The sequence below is a fragment of the Anser brachyrhynchus genome (genome assembly GCF_964034855.1).
Source record: "Anser brachyrhynchus genome assembly, chromosome: 1".
Lineage (NCBI taxonomy): Eukaryota > Metazoa > Chordata > Aves > Anseriformes > Anatidae > Anser > Anser brachyrhynchus.
Window position 1 is genome coordinate 29,250,316 of NC_137694.1, and position 17,625 is coordinate 29,267,940.

The following is a 17,625-nucleotide window of genomic DNA, read 5'->3' on the forward strand; positions in this document are numbered from 1 at the left end:
ATTGAATGCCAGGTGATCGTATTAGTGTTTGTTATTCCTAAGTAAAGGGTAGGAAATTGTATTGACTGTTTGGGAAGGTGTGTTTCCCTTGCTTGTGTAATACAGAGTGGTACTAAAAATGTAAAGGCTGCAGTCCTGTAAATGGAAGCAGGACTCTGTCCTAAGATGCACAGAATTATGATGATATTTGTCAGAAATAATATGCTTCTCTTTCTGCCATGACAAATAGCTAGATTAATAAATACCAGTCAAAATGTTGTATATATCAGAATGACAGCTTTAATGAGACAAAGAGTTTGTCTTGAAATGCCTTAAACTACAACAGGTTACGATCACGCAGAGCAATCAGCAAGCTGGCAGCTATCCTGGGACTGCTGAACAGAGGTCGCCCAGAAGGAAAGCCAAGTACACAGGAGACTGGAATCTCTCAGTGGTGAGAGGTCCGACCGATGTGCATGGACCCAGTTCACCCTGGGGTGTTTGACTGCTCTTAGCAAGAGCAGAAAGAAGTTTGCTGGCTACTTTGGGATGGCAGGTTCTGCTTAATAACCTAATATTGGGAAAAGCCGATGTAGCTGTTTCAGCGAGAAGACAGAAATTCAAACTATGAATCCCAGATTCTTATAGCAAGGGAAATGATGGTCTGTAAAACATAACAGTTTCTTGAATGATCTTTATTGAAAGAAATGGCTTCACCTTCACTAGCTGTAAAGGGTGTTGGGAAGGGTTAAGTGGCCTAAGAAATTCTCCATCTCAAAATGAGTGGATAGATCACTGATACATGACTGCACTTTGCATTATAATCATTTTCAAGAGGGTCTACATCTCCCCAAATCAATAGATATGCCTACCCATTGTCAAAGTAATCACTTAAGTGTGTGTGCCCGTGTCAGTGGTTGTCTAAAAGGTTTACTTGCGTTTTACATTTGTGTGCAAGTGACCGGTCTAATCAGTGGCAAAACATCGTTTTATCACGGATCTGAAGGAAGGAAAAAAAGGTGCTGAATGGACAGGGGGACCCCAGCCAACCATCGCCCAGAAAACGCTCCCCCTTCAAGGCTCTATGAGGCAGCCTACACACGGGTGAAGTCCTGCTCAGCAGCAGCACCCAAAGCAGCAGCCGGACCCTACAAGCACTGCACTGCTGCCCCCAGCTCCCAGCTCGGCAAAACCATGGGCCCCTGCCTCACGTCGCCCGGGCAGGGCTGCCCTTCTCCTCTCCTCTGGGTTCACCACAGGTCCTTTCCCAGGGGCACACACAGCCCTCTGACCTTGTGCCCCAAAATGGCCATGTTTGCAGTGAAAGGGGACGTTTAAAAGCTCAGGGACGTTTGGAAAGACGTGTTGAGCTGTTGAATTCCTTCTTAGACTTGCTCATGAGCCCCTAGGTGTACCGTTGTACAGCAGAGTTGCTTCACAGACCTGGGGTAACAAAGTCAGTGCTGACCAGAGTGCAAAATACTTAAAAATTTGTATTTAATATGTTCACATTCCTCTCTTTTAATTTTTAAGCTAATATTTTTGTTCTGCTGAACTTTTGCCAAACCTCCTTGCTCTTCCTCCAAGCCCGGCAAGGAGATGACTTGACAATTTCCATGGAAATAATAGCAATAAGCATCTAAAAACTTATTTAAAAGGCATTATGGCTGCCCTTGGAGGGGCATAAAAATAAAAAAAATAATTTTAAAAAAAAAAAAAGTAATGAAGAAAACCCAGCTCTGCCTGCCAGCAGCCTCCAGCCAGCATTGCCCTTTCGGCTCAGGCGCACGGAGGCGTTTCATTCCTCCTCGCACCCGACATTTCGCCGCCATCGTATCGGCGCCTGCAGGCTTGCCGTCGCCGTGCCTTGGCGGCTGGCCAAGGGCCTCGGTCCACGCTGGGGCTATCCGGCTGAAAACTGCCCCACATCGCCCCAGCCTGCGGTCACTGCCACGTCCCCAGGCGCGCCTCAGCCCCGAGCCCCGGCCCCGCCGCCATTTTCCCTCGCCGGGCTCCCCCTGCCGCCGGGCTCGCCTCAGCCCCTCCGGGCCGCGCCCGCCTCCGAAATGGCCGCCAGGGGTCGCCCTGCGCCAGACAGCGGCGGCGGGAGGTTGTCGGTGCCCTGAGGGCCCGGCAGGGCGAGGGCAGCCGGCGTTAGCCCCTGCCCTCCCCTCAAGCCCACCGCCTTCCCTCGCACCCACAGCCTTCCCCTCGCGGCAGCCAGCACCCGACATATCGGCTGTTGTCTGCCAAGAGATGCAGACCCTCCTGCCCTGGTTTCCTCTCTGTAGAGGCACTTGAGGATAGACCTTAAAGCAAGTGCTCGGAGACAGGAGGGCGTTTGGTAGGGCAGACGCAAAACGTTATGAAGGAACATCTCGGAGAGTCAGGGGGCTCTTTCTTGTCAGTTTATCCCGATTTTTTGCTGTGATCACTCTTCCTCATGGAAAAGACCTAAATGAGTCAGTCAGTGCTTATTTATGGCTGCTGAATCAGTTCAGTAGATGTCATCTGCTCCCCGTGCACTTTGACAAGCTGACTCAGTCGCTGTCAGTGGCATCACGGCCCTGTGGGTCCTCCTGCCTGAGGTTTTCGTGCGAGATAAGCAGCAGATAAGGCAAACCAGGCACAATAAAACTGTATAGGTTAGGTTGTGCAAGAAGCAGTCTTAAGAAAACTTTCCTTCCTTACCACAGTGAACTGATTGGTTGATACTATTAAAATAAATAAATAAATAAGCCACCTACATCTAAAATTATATTAAAATAATATTAGGAAGTTCTCTTTGTTACTATTAGTTTACAGGTAGCAAGCTTTTTCCCTCATTATCTAGTTAGTTAAGGTTGCTTCAGGATGCAAAGTCAGTCGGTCACTGACGATGCAGAAAAAGAGCTAGAATCCTTGTCACGCTTGCTGTTGAAATATCAGTTAAAAATAGCCCACGTATCTACCCATATGATTATGAGAACCCAGGGGGAGGTTTTCTGATGAAAATGCTTCAGTGTTCCCTTAAGGGGGAAAAAAAAAATAAAAAATAGAGCATTCAGTAATTGTTGGGAGTTAATTAATCAGCCACAAGCTTTTGCAGAGGATCAAAGAGTGTCTGAATTTGAAAATTTCATGTCACCTTGCAGACAAGCAATGTTTTCCAAAGTCAGTTACGTGGTACAGAAGATATTGAGATTAAATGAGCAGCGCAGAACATGAAAAACAAACCCATAATTATTAATAGATTCTTAAATTGGCAGGTGATAGATTTTTAAACTGTCCTTTCACCCTTCTGTGTAAGTCGGTTTGCCTCACAATGACAAATTAGCGGCAGCACTGTGCTGAGCCTGTTTCCACTGGATGCTTCTCATTACCATTCAGGGGTTTTGCTGGCTCATCAGTGCATCGTGGACAGCATTTCAATTGCTGCAATGTGGCCCAGAAACAAGAGAAAGGATAGAAAACAGAGTCTATAAAAACCTTTTCTCGAATTCTAAGATTGATCAAGTTCTCAAATAAGAGTAAGCTCTTTGGCTGTGGTGTTGCTAGTTTTTATGTATCCCAGAGGAAGACACAGTACATTCATCCCCTCTGTTCTTCTCTTTAAATCTCAGTATTCTTGTTAATCTATCAGGAAAATAAGAACAGTAACATGTAATGGACTGAATGTGCTTTTTTCTCAGTCGAAGAGAACAGCTCCTTTAATCCCAGTAGCACAAGGCTAGAAGCTAAGGATTTGGTCCAACTTTTATTATTCACCAGCATCTTCCAAGGAAAATGAAACCAGCAACATATAAGAAGATCAAGTTAAATGTCTTGGACAGATGATTTTCAGTTATGAGTCAAAACATCAATTAAATTGTTAGTTGTTATTCAGCATTTGTTTTATGTAGGTGTTGCTTAATCAGAGTTCTAATTAAAAATAGTTGCAGTTCTATATGTCAAAGTAAACATTTTCAAAATACTAAGGAATTTTGGAGCATGTTGCTCTGATGATATTTCCAATAGGGAAGGTTCTGAATCTATGAACTGAAATTCCAGTCAGACAGGGTGAAAGGAATAAGAAAACCTGAGATTTCTGATATGTAAATGGATATTTGCAGGCAACTTCATGTATAATTTTACAATGTCTTGCTTTGCTGGAATGAATATAAATATTGGATCTTCAAAATCTTAAAAACCCCATGAAATAGGATTTTTGTTCTTCAGATAATTCTAGTTTTGACAGTTCCCCTTCTGCTTTTTTGAGCATTGTTACACCCTGTTCATTTTGCAAATACATTGACACTGCATTTAATGTTCCTGAATAGTTAGGGTTGTGTACAATACAAAGTACATCACCTTGAGAGCACGTGGTCTAACAAAACTTGTGACCAGCCTTTCACCACTCCTGGAATTTTCTCTTCTGCCTCCAGATTCAGAGTACACACATCATTATTATTTTTCACCCATGTTCAGCTTTGTATTGTTACTGGTGAACAAAGCATGTGAAGCTTTCTACCTAAATCAGTAGTAATAACAAATGTTAGTCCTGCCCACTGAATCTTTGACAGCTCTCTTTTTCCAGATCAAAACTGAATGCACAGTAGAGGATAGATGTTGTATTACAATTCCAAATATCTCAGGGTTTATCTTAACAGTAAAATCATCTCACAGAGTTATTATAATAAGTGAAAAAATGGAAGGTAAACTATTTTTCATGTTCACAAGCAATAGACCAGGTCATACTTGGCTTAAATTTCAGCAAGGGAGATTAGAGTTAGACTTCAGGAAGTTTTTTTAACCATGTGGTTAGCTAAGCACCAGAGCAGGAGACTTGTGGAAGCTCCATCACTGAAATATTTTATGATGTGAATGGACAAGCATCTGTCAGAAATGGTTTAAGTATATCTGATGGTGCTGTCAGGCAAAGGGATGGATTTATTTGCCTCTCAAATTGTTCCCCACCTATCTGTTCATCTTCATTTACTGAAGGTGCCCACTGCCTGTATTTACCTGACCCCTGACTGTTTCATAGACAGATCTCTCTAGAAAGAATATTTTGTCCTCTCTTCTTGCTTGCTGCTTGTAGCCATCGAGCTCTATTTCCTTGTAGAAAAGCACAAGACTAAGACCAAGACCTGACATTGCATTGGAAGCTGACCAAGTACATGCTGATGTTCTCATGGTAGCCCAACGCCAAGGAAGGTGGGGCCTGTGCTAGCTGGTCCTCTGCTATCTATTACTGTACATTATCTCCACACTTAGTTCCATGTAGTCAGATATAGTAGTCCAGACTTGTGGTAACAAAAACATGGACAGTTGTGGATATCAGAAACAAAGGGGTGAAATTCTCACAAAACTCACCAGGGGAAAAAAAACCATTTTGTCTACTGATATTAACTGATTACCCAAAGATTGAAACAACACTTCAAGGACTTGCGCTGTGATGCCTTTGATTGAAGCTGAAGATAATTTCTTGGTTAAATCTAGGTGTTTCTCCCTAGTTACCATGATATTTCTAATATTGCCCAGATTTATTCAGCAGAAAAATTCCTGAAGTCAAGTTGTCATTTCAGTAATTATAGTTGTTGTAGCTGTGGAGAGATGAGCATCAATGTCATGTTATTAAATCTATCCAAACCCTTTGTGTGTCATATTGCTTTACAGTGAACTCAAATAAACATTGAAAAGCCAATGATTTTGTTTAAGTGTCTCTATAGTCTTCAAATAAGAGCAAAGAGAAAGAAGCAGTGCTGCTGAGTGTGGTTGTAACAACACTATCAGTTCACCTTCCTGGATGGAAAGTTGTCACACCACCAGACACTGCAAAGACTCTTCAAATGTGCAGCAGAACAGAGACCTTATCCACGTCTACGGGAGATAGATCCTAACATATACTGTATATCGGTTGTACAACATGCTGTTGGAGCTTGGAGTTTACTAATTGCTTAGCTGTTTATTCAAGAAGAGGATCATGGAGCTCTGGAAAGAGCTGAAGTTCGCTTCAGGGTCAAGTTCATAGAAGATTTTGAGTCCAGCATTCGATTGTTTGGGACTATTTCACTGTCTGTAGATACGACAAATATGTTCCCCCTGAAGGAGCTGTTTATGGGGGTACTCCAGAAAGTGGTGGTGGAGTGGTTGTGGCACTCTACTGTCAAGACAGCTATCACACCCTTGCTCTGCTCTCATACAGAAGTCGTCCTCACTGTAAATGGTTATTGGGATAAATTTGATCTGGGAAGCCGTAAGCAGCTGTATTCATTGCTGCTCCATGTCACCCTTGTACACAAGTAGCTCCAACAACAGATGTTTCAACAGTGTTAGCAGGATGGGCTTAAGGAGTTCCTTGGACCTTTGCACTTTTAAAATCACTGCTTTAAATCACTGATCGCTGCAAGTGAAGAAGCAATTAAATACAAAAAGGATGATTTGGAGGCTCAGTCCTCTGTGATACTGAGCACACCTACACATTGCTAGTCCTATCTAAGTCTGCGGCAGCTGAGGGTACTCAGCACCTTACAGGCTCAAACACTGGAGGGAAGAATACCAGCACTTCTAATCAATAATAGACAGACAGAAAAAAAAAAAAAAAAAAAAAAAAAGAAGAAGAAAAAAAAGTGGATTTCCTATGATTATTGACTGAATAACCAGGTTAACAGAAATTGAGGACAAGACCCGAGAAATGAGGGCGCTTCCATTTCTTTGGGGACTGTTGCTGTAGCACAGATTTTATTTACATTGCCTCCTGCCAGAAAAATCTACAGACAATTGGTGTCGGTTTCTAGTGAACCACAGACTGCTCTGATAGCTGCAGTTGCAATGAAGGATGTGACAAATCCATGTTTGAGATGCACTGAATGCCAAATACTAGTTGTTTCTCCCTGGCCAACAAGTACAGATGTGTGTCAGTGTGAGACAAGAGCCTGAAAGCAGTTTTGGTAGCTACAAGATGAGTGGGAGAGATGAGACCTTAACGGTGTCATTAAAAAGCAGCTGACAGGTAAGAGAACAGAGAAACAGCACTGCGAGTGTCATGTTTTTAGTCGTACAACACTTTTTCTTTCATCATTTAAGAGCATTTACGGAAAGATTTTTTTTGTAGTCTTTCAGATTTCTTTCCTTGCAACACATTCTACACTTACCTTTATCATTCTATCAGCAATAGTAAAGTCATCTTTGTAACAAACGCTGACAATATCCAGAGGAGATAGCTATGACTCCAGCTGAGAATTAACAGCAGCAGTAATAAACTCTTAAGACTAAACCTCAGTTTTCATGTGAATGATTTGACAGTAATACAGAAGAAAAAGAAAAATGGTGCTCAAGAAATAGAAAGAAAGTGATGCAAAACATAGGTGTAAACCAAAGTATTCCTCTTAGAGGGAATAGAATTCCTATGAATCAGTGGGCAAATCCAAGTAAGGTCATAGCAAGAAAGACTCCTGGACCTAGTTCTTCAGCCTGTTGTAGATGATGAAGTCACCACAGCACGAATTGTCACTCATTCTGGATAAGGAGACTGCAATACAAGTGGACTTTGGAGACTTTTTTGTAAAATACTCCAGAAGAGATAAGAAAGCTTTGGATGAAAAAAGGAGAACTTGAAGTAAAAGAGAAGATGCTGGACGTACTCCAAAGTGTCAGCTGCCATTTATTTCACTCTTGTGATGGGAGTAACCAACTCACTTATTGGTAATTGAGATGGCTTCTTAATGTGCTTACCAGTATCAGGACCTGAATACTAAAATGACAAAACTACCCACCAGTGTCTTATGTGATTGTGCTTTTGGGTCTCAGTCTCCACACCTGCATGAAGTCAAAGTGAGAAAGCATCGGCTGCTGCTTTTACCCTCGGCACCACTTCAAAAGGAGGGCTCAGACCAGATTTCCATCTGGCCCTGTGGACTTTCTCCAGTAGTGGCCAAGAGAAACTACAGGGAAGAGTACAAGTACAGCTAGTGTTTTCCCCACATCTCTTTATAAAACACTTGGTCTTCCCTCTGAAACTGCCAGCAAGTACTGAGTAGAGCATGCTAGCATTGTTGTGAGATGGGTATTACCAGAATTAGAGTTCTCTAAGCCTATTTCCCATGTAAGACTGTATGACATCAGCTTTCAGTCATTAGGAATTTGGACTGAATATGGCATATTATGAAAAGGTTGTTTTTTAGATGAGTTTGTTTTTTGTTTTTGTTTTTGTTTTTTTAGCAGAAGTGGTAAGTCAATCTATTTAGATATAAAGAAATGCAAACCGTCAAGCTCTGTGGCAGAACCGGTTTTATTTATAAGTTATGAAATCTGCAGTTATCCTTAAATACAAATAATACAGAAGCAAACAGAACTTGTTCCAAAGTGAACAAGGTCATTCTGGAATCATTTGAATAAAAGTCACTATTTCATGTTATTATTCACTTACATTTACTTTGCATTTAAAGTAAAACTAAGCCCCTAACCCTGCAATTTACAATGCTTAGGGAATCTGAAACTCTCCTGAAAATTGTTGACCACCTGCTGTTTATTGTAAATTATATGAGCTTATTTTTTATAATCTCTATTTACATGAAACAGGATCAAATATTCTTTTCCAATATTTTTCTTTTGGATAGCCTTTCCAATGTTCCTGTGACCGTATCAGAATGTTTAAGTAGCCTGTGTATCATATGGAAACATCCGAGTGCATGAACAGAGTGATGCTGAATTTCATTCTGAAGTAGATTTATTCCCCAGGGACTTTCAGCTCGGGATGGGTGAAGAAATCATGAAGATCAGGAGACTCTGTGAAGAGGTGTCTCTCCTTTTCCTTCATTCCTGAGTGATTTAGATACTTTAATATCATATTGTTTATTTTCTTAAGCTCCTCTATGTTCTTCTTTTCAGATAATAGTCTGCTTGATATTTGGTCCATCTTGTTTCTAGTTTGAACTGGGAAAAGAAAATGTACCACATTAAATTGGCAACATATAGGTCAAGAGCATCACTACCCTCTCTTGCATTCCTGTGTTAAAGTGTAGGGAATTATTATGGATTAAAATATTAAACAGGAAAACGGCAGCAGAATCCAATGAGAAAAAGTTATGCATCTGGTGGAGTTACCTGCTCATTAAATTCTTCATCTGCTTATTTTCTGTCTTATTGACTGCAACACGGTATAATACAATAAAATACACTGGCTCAGACAAAATTTACAGTCTTCAGCAGTGTATCTATTCCATTTGTGTCCACAAGAAAATGTCCTATTAAATGGCTCCAAGTTGCTATTTCTGGGCACTGTCCACCTATATTTTTTCTAAAAGTACAACTACTAAAGCATGCCAAAGACTACAGCCCTATCACCCGATTTCCTAAAGCATTTAGGTTAAAGGAGAATTCTTGTAAATACTGGCATTAAGAGGCCTGTTTACTGTGGACCACCGATATGCAGTACACATTACACACACTTCTGGAGCTATATTTGTTTTGGCTTTCTGAGGCTGAAAAAATTTACCCATGGGTTTTAAAGCAGACAGAAGTTTAGTTCTAATGGTGCCAATGCAAAACAAATCTATGTCTGTGGATTACAAACATAATCTGACACAAACACTACTGGTAATTGGTTCCAAAAAACACAGGTCTCTACCAACTTGAGACCAAGAAAATTTCTTTAAACCCTATAAGTAGCCTTTTCACTACTACTTTACCTTTTTTCCACTAGAGGGGCACATTACTCATTTATGTATACCAGGGCTCTACTTTTAGCAGCAGCCCATTAAAGATATCTAGAATTCAAGTATGAGATATTTGAATTAGGCTTTTACAGTCGTGCCACTGAAGATTTCCTTTGTGTTCTTTACTTGTCTGATATTCTGTCCCTTGAGAACTTCTAAGCAAATTCAGTCAAGGATAAGGATTTTTTCTTCACTCTAGTAAATTCCCTACTATAGAAGAAAATAAATCTTAATTTCATATGGATTCCAATTCCTTCAAAAATGGACTGGTGAATCAAAAAATGCACCTCAGACTCTGTCCAATACAGTTAGCACAGAAAACCCCAAGATGGCAAGGGTTCCATAAAGCAAGGTCACCTGTACCTGTAGCCATGTGCTTAGCAGCGCTAGCTGAGCCAGCCCAACCAGCCCACCCCTTATGTCTGCAGACTGGATGCTACGTGCCAATTTTGATATAAGACTTCCGATTTTTTGTTTCTTTGAGGTTTTCTTAGTTACAAACACTTTCCAGTCAGTACTTAGCTTGCAACCCTCGGGTCTTTCTGAATAAAAGAGAATATCTTCAGGGAGTCTGATTTAAGTGCTATTCTATTTATATTATTAGTGTAATTCCAGTTTCAGTGGAATGACACCAATACTGAATTTCACCTGGAAAGATACAGAAAGCTTACTCATTGCCTTATGATCAGCACTAAAATTTAATTTAATTTCCAGTTGGCATTTTCAAAAACACACTTTCGTCCTTCTGAGCTGAATTCTTGACAGCTGTTTAAGTTCACAAAACCTTTACACAAAGAATAAAACTGTGCCTTGTATCTCAGAGAGTAGAGACCTGTGCTCTCACTCCCAGGACCAAGACCCACTGCCCATAGCCAGCTAAGTGCTTTGGACATGCAGATATGACGGTAGGATTTTATAGGGTAGTATGACACATTTCAGCAAAGTTCTTCTTCCAGTTGGCCCCATATTTATAAGAACCACTGTTGGTTTTACTTACTTATTAAGAATATTACAAATGAAACAAGTGCCAAACTGACGATCAAAGTGAGAATGAAGATGATGAAGAACAAGCATTGGTTTTTTGTGTTATTCCCTGCCGTGGTTTCTCCAGTACCACCAGTGTTCTCATACTCCTCATCTGTAATGAGATAACATTGATAAAGCTTGATAAAGTGATAACGTTTGTCAAGGTGGGTTAGAATAAACAAGCCAAAATGCTTCTGGCTCCAGAATACATCACAATTTTGGCAATAGACTGTTTCCTGTGATATTCCACAAGAAATGAAGAAACCAACTTTATGAGCTCAGCTTGAATTTGGATGTACAAAAACTAAAGTATGTTATAACTGTTGTAACATTTTCAACAGCAACAACAACAAAATGTTTCTGTTGTTGAAATACACAGTTTTGTTGAAGTTGACCTGTTTTTAGTTTGGTGTTTTACAGTTTCAGAGTTCTGCAGTTCAGTTTTACATGTATAAGACTGCAATGGAGTTTTCATCAGAAAGCTTTCTGAAAGCCTGAATGGGCTCAGCCTTTTCAAAAGAGAAGAGAGAAAAAAAAATCAGATTGAAAACCTAGTTACGGATTCATCCTACACATTTATCCTTCAGATTCACTTCTTCTTTGATTTGATGGTATAAGTACCCATGGGATGACTAAATTTCCAAATTAAGCACCACAGTTGCTCCTGATGTTGGATACGATGACTGTAGGCCTCATTTTTTTATCTCAAAACATTTTTATTATTATTATTCTTTGAAAACACTCTATAGGTTTTGTTGGTTTCATTCCAACAAAACATGAAGTATATATCCTCCCAAATTGCCCAAATTGGAATAGAGTTTCACACGGACTACATATTTTGTCCTTCAAGCACAGGAAGAAAGAGGGGAAAAAAGAACAAGTAGTTGCTGTGCTTCCTTGAATCTGGAAAGCAAGACAGTTTACTGTGCTCTTAAGAATGTCTTGCATAAAGGAAAGTCAATAGTTTCTCTCACAGTAAGAACTGCAATCAAATGAAAGATGGCAATAAACCCTAAAGATGATGGGTGAAGTCAAGTGAAGACCATGAGGAAATTCAAGTGAATATCAAAGAAAATCACGCTTGAAACAGAATTGTTTATTGACTAATGTTTCGTTAATTTTATATATTGGGGAGAGCAGGGAGCTAATGTAATTTCATTTTAGTGTCAGCCTCTTACATGCAAAGTAAAATTGCATACTGTAATTTCTCCTCCTATAATTGCTGTCTTGCCATTCTGAAAGGGAGGGTAGCAAGAGCATCTATGAAAAGTGTTTCTAGATCATGTTTTGGTATTAGCTGGTAGGAATCTCTGAGGGCTTTGCAACTGAGCCTTTAGTGATAAAGCTGAGGGAAGGATGCCTATGCCATAACAACACTTTAGTAATGAACAAACCTGGGACTGAACAATTCACTGTGCTAACTGGAGAGCTCTGGGAATATCTCAACTTCTCTTTATTGCATTTAACATGCTCCTGACTGTTGGTAAGCTGAAACCCTTTAATATTTGTTTTGGCGGACTTTATATTTATTCCCTTAGCATTCATAACAAATGCATCATATACTAAGTACCTGCACCAATATCGCTTTCTAATTAGCATAATAAGGAGGGGGACAGCCTGCTACTACTGCCTCTCAAGTACACTAAGCTATCAACAGAGTTCCCAAAAATGGTGTGTGCTTGCTCTGCTTGATGACTGTTTCTTACTGACTGGACTAGCCAGCATTGTAAGGAATCAGTGAACACAGACTCTTGCCAAGCTGCAAACAGTGGGACCATTTTATCGTCTAAAACATAAAGAAACTGTTGCATGGCTGCTACCAAAACAATCAAAAGTTGTTTGCATTTTAAATACATTTTTAACATGTTTGCTAGTGTGCTTGATTATGCCAGGTCACATAAAGCTACTGAACAAAAGGAATGCTGTCTGTACTGTAACACTCTAGAAACATCATTTTTAAACCAAACTGGGCATCAGCTAATATACCTAATAGACCTTGTTCACAAGAATGTAGTGTTTATCAGAAACTGAAAAATACTCCAGAAATCTCACTGATAACTACAGAATCTCCAAGCTTTAAAAAAGGTAAAAGACGTGTATGCTAAAACGAATAATCTTAGAAGCCAAAGAGCCAAAGCACATTACAAATGGATGCATAAAATACATAATAGGCTACCTTTTTATACTGCTGAAATGTGGGGTGGAACATTCACATGACTATTCCACAGAACCCTTTGAAAGTAAAGAACACTGTCTTATTAAAAACTACAAAAGAGTAAGACAGACACACTGCAGGGTGGCACACTGCAAAACCAATTTACCCCATTGTCTCATTTTGTACTTGTAGAAATCAAGATAATCTACATATGAAAATTAAGCAGCTTAAGTCTAACATCTTTGTGTAGAATCCAGAAGCTGACAGCACTCCAGTTACTTGCATTAGGAGAATGGTTTCAGTGTCCTCTGGAAAGGCATTTGTGCCTTATAACTAGAAGAATGATTAAGTTATGGCCCTTTGAATCTTATTTAAACGTAATTGTCCTTCTATAACTTTTCTTCAGTCAAATTTGCCATTATAGTAGAGGAAATAAAAACTGATTCAAATGTTGTCATGTGGAATGCTGCTGAAGAACTCCAACTTTCAAGAAGTTTCCAGGTGACAAGGAACACAAGTATATTTTAACTATCCAAAAAAAAAAAAATTTTGTTGCCATGAGCAAATCAAAGATAGAAGCCACATAAAAGCAGTAAGAGTGGGAGAGCCCATATCTGAAACTGTGAGTAAAGAGATTCTGTGAATTAAAATGCTTAAAGGTCTCACAGGTTTGAAACCTTTGATGTGTCATAAAAGAATCAACAGCAATTCACTCTTTTTTCTATTGCTGCATTTAGTGTGCTAGAATTTGTGCTTGTGAAGAGTTATGATGTTACTCATATAAGAGGTACATATTGGGCAGTACTGGAGAAATTATCTTGCCTGAAGGATCTCAATGGAAGTGAAAGACAAGTTCAGGCTTCTTCAGTGCAGAGCTTGACATATACTTATTGGCCTGTTGGGCTGTTGACGGTGCAACACAATGTGGTTAGAGCTTTCAAGTGCCATACATAACTCTTTTTTACAGCCTACTGTATGTACTCAATAACCACGGAGCATCATCTGTCATACTGTTGTGGTTTAACCCAGTCGGCAGCTAAACACCACACAGCTGTTCACTCACCCTCCCCCCTCCCTCTCTGGGATGGGGGAGAGAAATGGGAAAGTGAAGCCGGTGAGTTGAGATAAAGACAGTTTATTAAGACAGGAAAATAATAATAATAATAATAATGATAATAGTATCACTAATGATAATGTGTACGAAACAAGTGATGCACAATGCAATTGCTCACCACCTGCTGACCGATGCCCAGCCTATCCCCGAGCAGCCGGCCCCCCACCCCGGCCAGCCACCCCTATATATTGTTTAGCATGACGTCAGATGGTATGGAATACCCCTTTGGCCAGTTTGGGTCAGCTGTCCTGGGTCTGTCCCCTCCCAGCTCCTGCTGCACCCCCAGCCTGCTCGCCGGCAGGACAGAGAGAGAAGCTGAAAAGTCCTTGGCTTGGTGTAAGCACTGCTCTGCAACAATTAAAACATCAGCATGTTATCAGCGCTCTTCTCATCCTAATCCAAAACATAGCGCCCTACCAGCTACTAGGAGGAAAATCAACTCTGTCCTAACTGAAACCAGGACACATACGTACCTAGTGCATGTTGGGATTCATCTGGACAAGCGTTTAGTTTGTTTAGGTTATTTAAGGAATCAACAACATAAAGTTTTCCTTCTTCATCAGTATTGGGGAGGTTAATTTCCAAAGAAGGCCTCTCCATTGTGTCTAAAATAATAATAAAAGGGTAAGTTAAAAAAATGAGTATGTGAAATAGCTAGTAACAGTAAGTGTCCTGACCTGCAGAAGTGCTGAGCAGCTTTAGCAACCCCTAAAATAAAGGGATTTAAAGGACCAGCATGCTTGAAGGGAAAGGTAACGCAGTATGTAACATTTGTTGTTTATTCTGGACATCTTTAATGAGTATAAAATTTCATTTCTGCATTGTATTTGTGCACATGTAAATGCACATATAGATGTGCATATACGTATACAAATATATATAAATAATTATGTATACATATGTATATATACATGTAGAAATAAAATTATTTCATTAGTAGTGATTTGAATATTAATTCCGTTGTCTGAATAACCCTTTGCGGGGTACTTGGGAGGTACTTGGTAAGATGAAGAGAGATGCCCTGACCACAGTGAAGGCCAAAGCTTCACTAACAGCAGCAGGAGGGATGTCACTCAGGTCCTGTGCTTTCAGCATCAGACTATTCAGAGGTGAGATGTCCAGAATACTGGCATGGACGTACGAGACAAGGAGCAGGAATATGAGTCTGCTTACGCACCTTGGAATGTCACTGTGAAGTTATTTGTGAATAATGGGGCAAAAAATAATCTTCTAGTGTAGTTCTACTTCATATAGATGCGAGTTACGGGTACATTAAAGCTTGGTGGTAAAGACTTTTCTTCAGGCCATTACTCCTTGCCTTAAGAAAAGCATTGGATGGGGCCCAGCCAGCTTCTCTGCTAAGTCTGTGTGCACAGCTGACCGAATGATTGTATAAATAAATACAGTTATGAAGATTATAGAGATAGAATAAGCAATACCTAAGCAGTCTCCTCTGTGTGTTGAAGCACTCTACAGTTCTAGCCATTAGGAGATGCAGTTGTTCTAACTAGGCGTCCTAGCCTACACCAGGCACTGAAAACTCCCTTGATAGTTACTGAAGAAAAATATGTACCTCCAGGAAATATTCCTCTTACACTTACATAGGTCTTCTCAGACCTTAGAACTGCAGTCTAAGGGTACCTTTTCCTTGCCAGCAAACGTAAAGGCAGCGCTCACAGAGGTTAGTTTACAGCTGAAGTGAGATACTTCTAGCACATTTAGTATTTTATTAAATCTCTCGAGTTCAATTTTACCTGCCAAACGTAACTCAGCACTTTATGGGATGCAAGCCTCCTGTTGGTGGACGATGATAAGCATCTAAGGGTGATTTCTGAATCCCAGAGAGGTGGAATTGCCCTTTTTAACTTGTCTCCCTCCCTCTTCAGTAAGTAAATAACGCAGTGTGATTGGATCCCTAACTCAGCACTTCAGTCAAAAACTAAATAAAAATTACAAGTTCGAGGAATACAGTCATATATGTTTACATAAAGCACCCATTCTTTCAAATCAAATCAGATGGAGGAGACTGCCATATCTGAGCACACAGCAAAGTAGATATTCACTGAGTCTTAGTAAGACTGAAGACTAAGTGCTTATTTCTCTCCTGATAATGGGACTATTTCTAATAGTGGAGATTGACAGGCCTACATGTATACTTTTCTATTTATATTTAAGAGAAGATTACAGCTTAGTGTTTCTCTGTTCAAAATTGTTGCTGAAAAATACAAAAACGAGGTAGAAAATCGATCGTAGCAGCGGTGACCCTAAGGCAGTGCCTGGTTTTCGGGTGTGCAGCAGTAATTTCAGGACAGAGCTGCATCTCCTTGCGTTCCCTGGAATGTCACAAATGTCACAAGGTGCAAGACCGCAGCGCTGGCTAGCCGCAGTGCCACCCATTTTCTCTCCGCTATCTCCCCACAGGCACATCCGTGACTGACCGCAGGCATTGCAGAGCCCTGTGCTGCCACAGCATGCTAAAAGCTACCCCCTCGTGCACAGACGCCTGGCTTATTTTTAGCTTCCGAAGGGCAGTTGTTTCTCTTGGGTATTTTGGTTAGTACCTCCCTGCAACTTCAGGGAAGACTCTTCTGAACAACTTGGGCTGTAATAAATGTGAGTATCTTTCATTCATTATTATGAACTGAATTTTACATTTCTGATTTCATTATTTTTTAAAACCACTAAGTAATGTAACTGCAGGGAAAAAAATCCGTATTAACTCAATGATGTATTACAATTACTTTTTCCCACTGACATCACAAACAAATGTGAGAGGATACATCAGCATCGCTGGCCAAAAGCACTGGTTAGTTGCCCAACAAACTGATCTAGACATTTTTGTTGTTGGTGGTGGTGATGGTGGTTTTTGGAATCACTCTTTCTTGTACTTTAACCTTGTTTAAACACTTTTTTCCCCGTTTGACTTCTAAATTCCTCCTCAGACTGCTGTAAAATTAGAACTTAGCGTGAAGATGCTGAACATTCTTACCAGAAAAAATCAATCTAAAAGGAATTAACAAACAGGAGAATGAAACGTTACTTACAACATAACCACGTTCAGGTAATATGCCAGTATGGAAGAAATCAGCCGGTGCCAATCAGCAGAACAGAACTCGTGCTGCTGTTCCCCTCTGCTTTCAGACCCATCGGAGCCCGTCCACTCCTGCAGGACCCATGAAGGCAGCTATGAAACAGGCTGTCCCTTTCAGTCTATATTTAGCATTCATCTCGGCCAAGTGTACTGACTTCACAATATTGACCTGTTTAAAAAGAGATCGGCACATATACCGCTCAGTGTTTATTACTCTGTTTGAATTATTATAATATCCTATAAGAGGAAATTGGAAGATATGTTACTGGTGATCAATATGTCACTAACCCTTTGGTTTATGATGCCTTTTTAAAGCTAGTTTGCTATGCAGCAGAGTCGTAGCTACAGTACTGTAGTTATGAGCAACCAGTTTGCTATGCAGCAGAGTCATTTCTATAGTATTGCAGTTATGAGGACTTTAAAGGCATAGACTAGGAAAACAGTATTTTCCTCCTCCCACACACCTTATAATTTCAAGTGAGACTGTGTTAAGGCATGGACTAATTTGTACAGCATCCAGAAAATAAATTCTGAGCTGTTTGTGGTAACTGTTCCTTCACAGATAGTTCTTTACTTTTTTTAA

At 40.3% G+C, this 17,625-nt stretch overlaps 1 protein-coding gene across 1 annotated transcript; it reads right to left on the bottom strand.

Annotated features, from left to right (window-relative positions):
• Nucleotides 1–8,212: 8,212 nt before the first annotated feature.
• LSMEM1 (leucine rich single-pass membrane protein 1) lies at nucleotides 8,213–17,509 on the bottom strand. Its single transcript, XM_080563762.1, has 4 exons — nucleotides 16,996–17,509; nucleotides 14,425–14,556; nucleotides 10,654–10,794; nucleotides 8,213–8,874 (listed from the first exon to the last, which is right to left on the bottom strand). Exons 2-4 carry the CDS (start codon nucleotides 14,549–14,551, stop codon nucleotides 8,669–8,671), a joined length of 474 nt encoding a protein of 157 aa, XP_080419888.1. The 5' UTR covers nucleotides 14,552–14,556; nucleotides 16,996–17,509; the 3' UTR covers nucleotides 8,213–8,668.
• Nucleotides 17,510–17,625: the final 116 nt, after the last annotated feature.